Source organism: Anneissia japonica, unplaced genomic scaffold, assembly GCF_011630105.1.
Source record: "Anneissia japonica isolate Jap-2015-1 unplaced genomic scaffold, ASM1163010v1 scaffold1770_len632688_cov154, whole genome shotgun sequence".
NCBI lineage: Eukaryota > Metazoa > Echinodermata > Crinoidea > Comatulida > Comatulidae > Anneissia > Anneissia japonica.
The window spans coordinates 8,664-10,444 of NW_022692996.1; the positions used below are offsets into that span (position 1 = coordinate 8,664).

At 34.5% G+C, this 1,781-nt stretch overlaps 1 protein-coding gene across 1 annotated transcript in view; it reads left to right on the forward strand.

Moving 5' to 3' along the window:
- Nucleotides 1-1,365: 1,365 nt before the first annotated feature.
- Nucleotides 1,366-1,781, forward strand: part of LOC117100597 (alpha-N-acetyl-neuraminyl-2,3-beta-galactosyl-1,3-N-acetyl-galactosaminide alpha-2,6-sialyltransferase-like) — an 11,003-nt gene continuing 10,587 nt past the window's right edge. Inside the window, exon 1 of the mRNA XM_033240382.1 lies at nt 1,366-1,781. Within this exon, the coding sequence (XP_033096273.1) occupies nt 1,462-1,781 (320 nt within the window). The 5' untranslated portion in view covers nt 1,366-1,461.

Below are 1,781 nucleotides of genomic sequence, written 5' to 3' on the forward strand. Positions count from 1 at the left end.
ATATATATCATATATATATATTATGGTAATGATAATAACAGCATATGGCAATTGCATATAACTAGCTCTATCACAGTTTTTGTACAGGTCGGTTATTATTATATTAATATGTATGCTAAAAAGCTAAAGTAATGGAAAATGGCAGCCATTTTAAATAGCTCAAAAATGTGTACAATATTTAGTTAACTGTTGCTGTCATTGTTATGAGTGGATTTCCAATTGAATACTGCATTTTAATGATATAAATTTACAATATTAGTGACAATTTTAGGAAAAAATGGCGGCCATTTTGAAACGGCTGGCAACCCCCCCCCCCTTACGTATGAAAAAAAAATGTTGCACATACTTTTTTAATTTATCTATGTCTACTCTACATCATATCCAATTTTTAAAAATATAGCAAAAAAAAAATGCAACCAACCAAAGTTTGCTGGACTAGTATGCAAAGTATTAAAAATGTATGATTATGCATCTAACATTTAGTCTCTTGTGGTAAGCACAAACAAAAGTGAAACATATAATTTTTTTCCAGTTTCTGCTACAATTCAACTAGCCATACAGCAAGTATTATTTTTGGGTAGGGGTGGGAAATACGGCACAGCGATTCCCATTCAGGTTCTGAACCTTTGGTCAGAAGTTTGAGCCACACGCTGACCATTCTCGTCCGCCCATGCTTAAATACCCCCAGTTTGCACGTTGACGTGCTGTGAAGACGAAATCTCTCAGCCCTGTTGCAAGTATTTCGTGGTTTATAAAGAGAATATGCCTAATTTTTGCTGCATCTATCTCATCTCATTAATAATTACATCAAGCCAAAACCAAGATATGATACCAAAAATAATAACTAACATTAATCTAATATTTAAATTATTCGAAGTTTAAACTTATTTTTATTTTACGCATTTTAAGTTCAAGCACTTTAAGGGCATCACCCACAGTACAGTCAGACCTATCAGGCAAAATATAAGGAAAAGATTTACACAACACATGGCAATTAAAAATTGTATTATCAGTGCATGTTGTACATGGATTATTAATGAGTTTCAAGGAAAAATATACAAATGTGTTATGTAATATACTTTTATCATTTCAAGTCGTGACAATGTATTAACTATTGGTATGTTTTAAATTTGCAAAATGGGAATTACTTTTTTGGGTCTATTTTATTAGGGAGAAGTGCTTGCAAATGGGTCAAGCTAGGGGAAAAAATTTAGCGAATAATATTCAAGCACGGCAGTAGCTTATGAGTGTTTGGAGAAGATTTTCGGGAAGGAAAAAGAAGAATGTAACATTTTAGATTTCAATAATATATTGAAACAGTGCAGTAATTGAAAACTTATTTTCTGTCAAATTTAGCCTCTACGTCTATCGTGCAAAGAATGTGCAATTGTGGCAAGTTCTGGTCATCTCATTAAATCGAACGCTGGAAGGGAAATTGACCAACAGCAGTGCGTAATACGAATGAACGTTGCACCTGTTGTAGGCTTTGAACGTGATGTTGGATCACGCACCACCATCCGGGTCGTGGGACATCGAAATTTCAAACTTCTACAAAAACGGAAAATACTGAAAGAGGTTATTGAAAGCAACACAACAAGGACTGATATGATTATAATTAGTTGGATGAGCTCCAACAAAGAAGTGCCTAAGCTAACCAGTGATGTATATCAGTTCGCCTTTCTTTTAGCCAACCTCTACCCAGAAGTCCCAATATACTCTGCTCAGCCTGATCGAATGGTGCAAGCCGAAGAACTCTTCAAAAAAGAAACCGGCTTTACAGT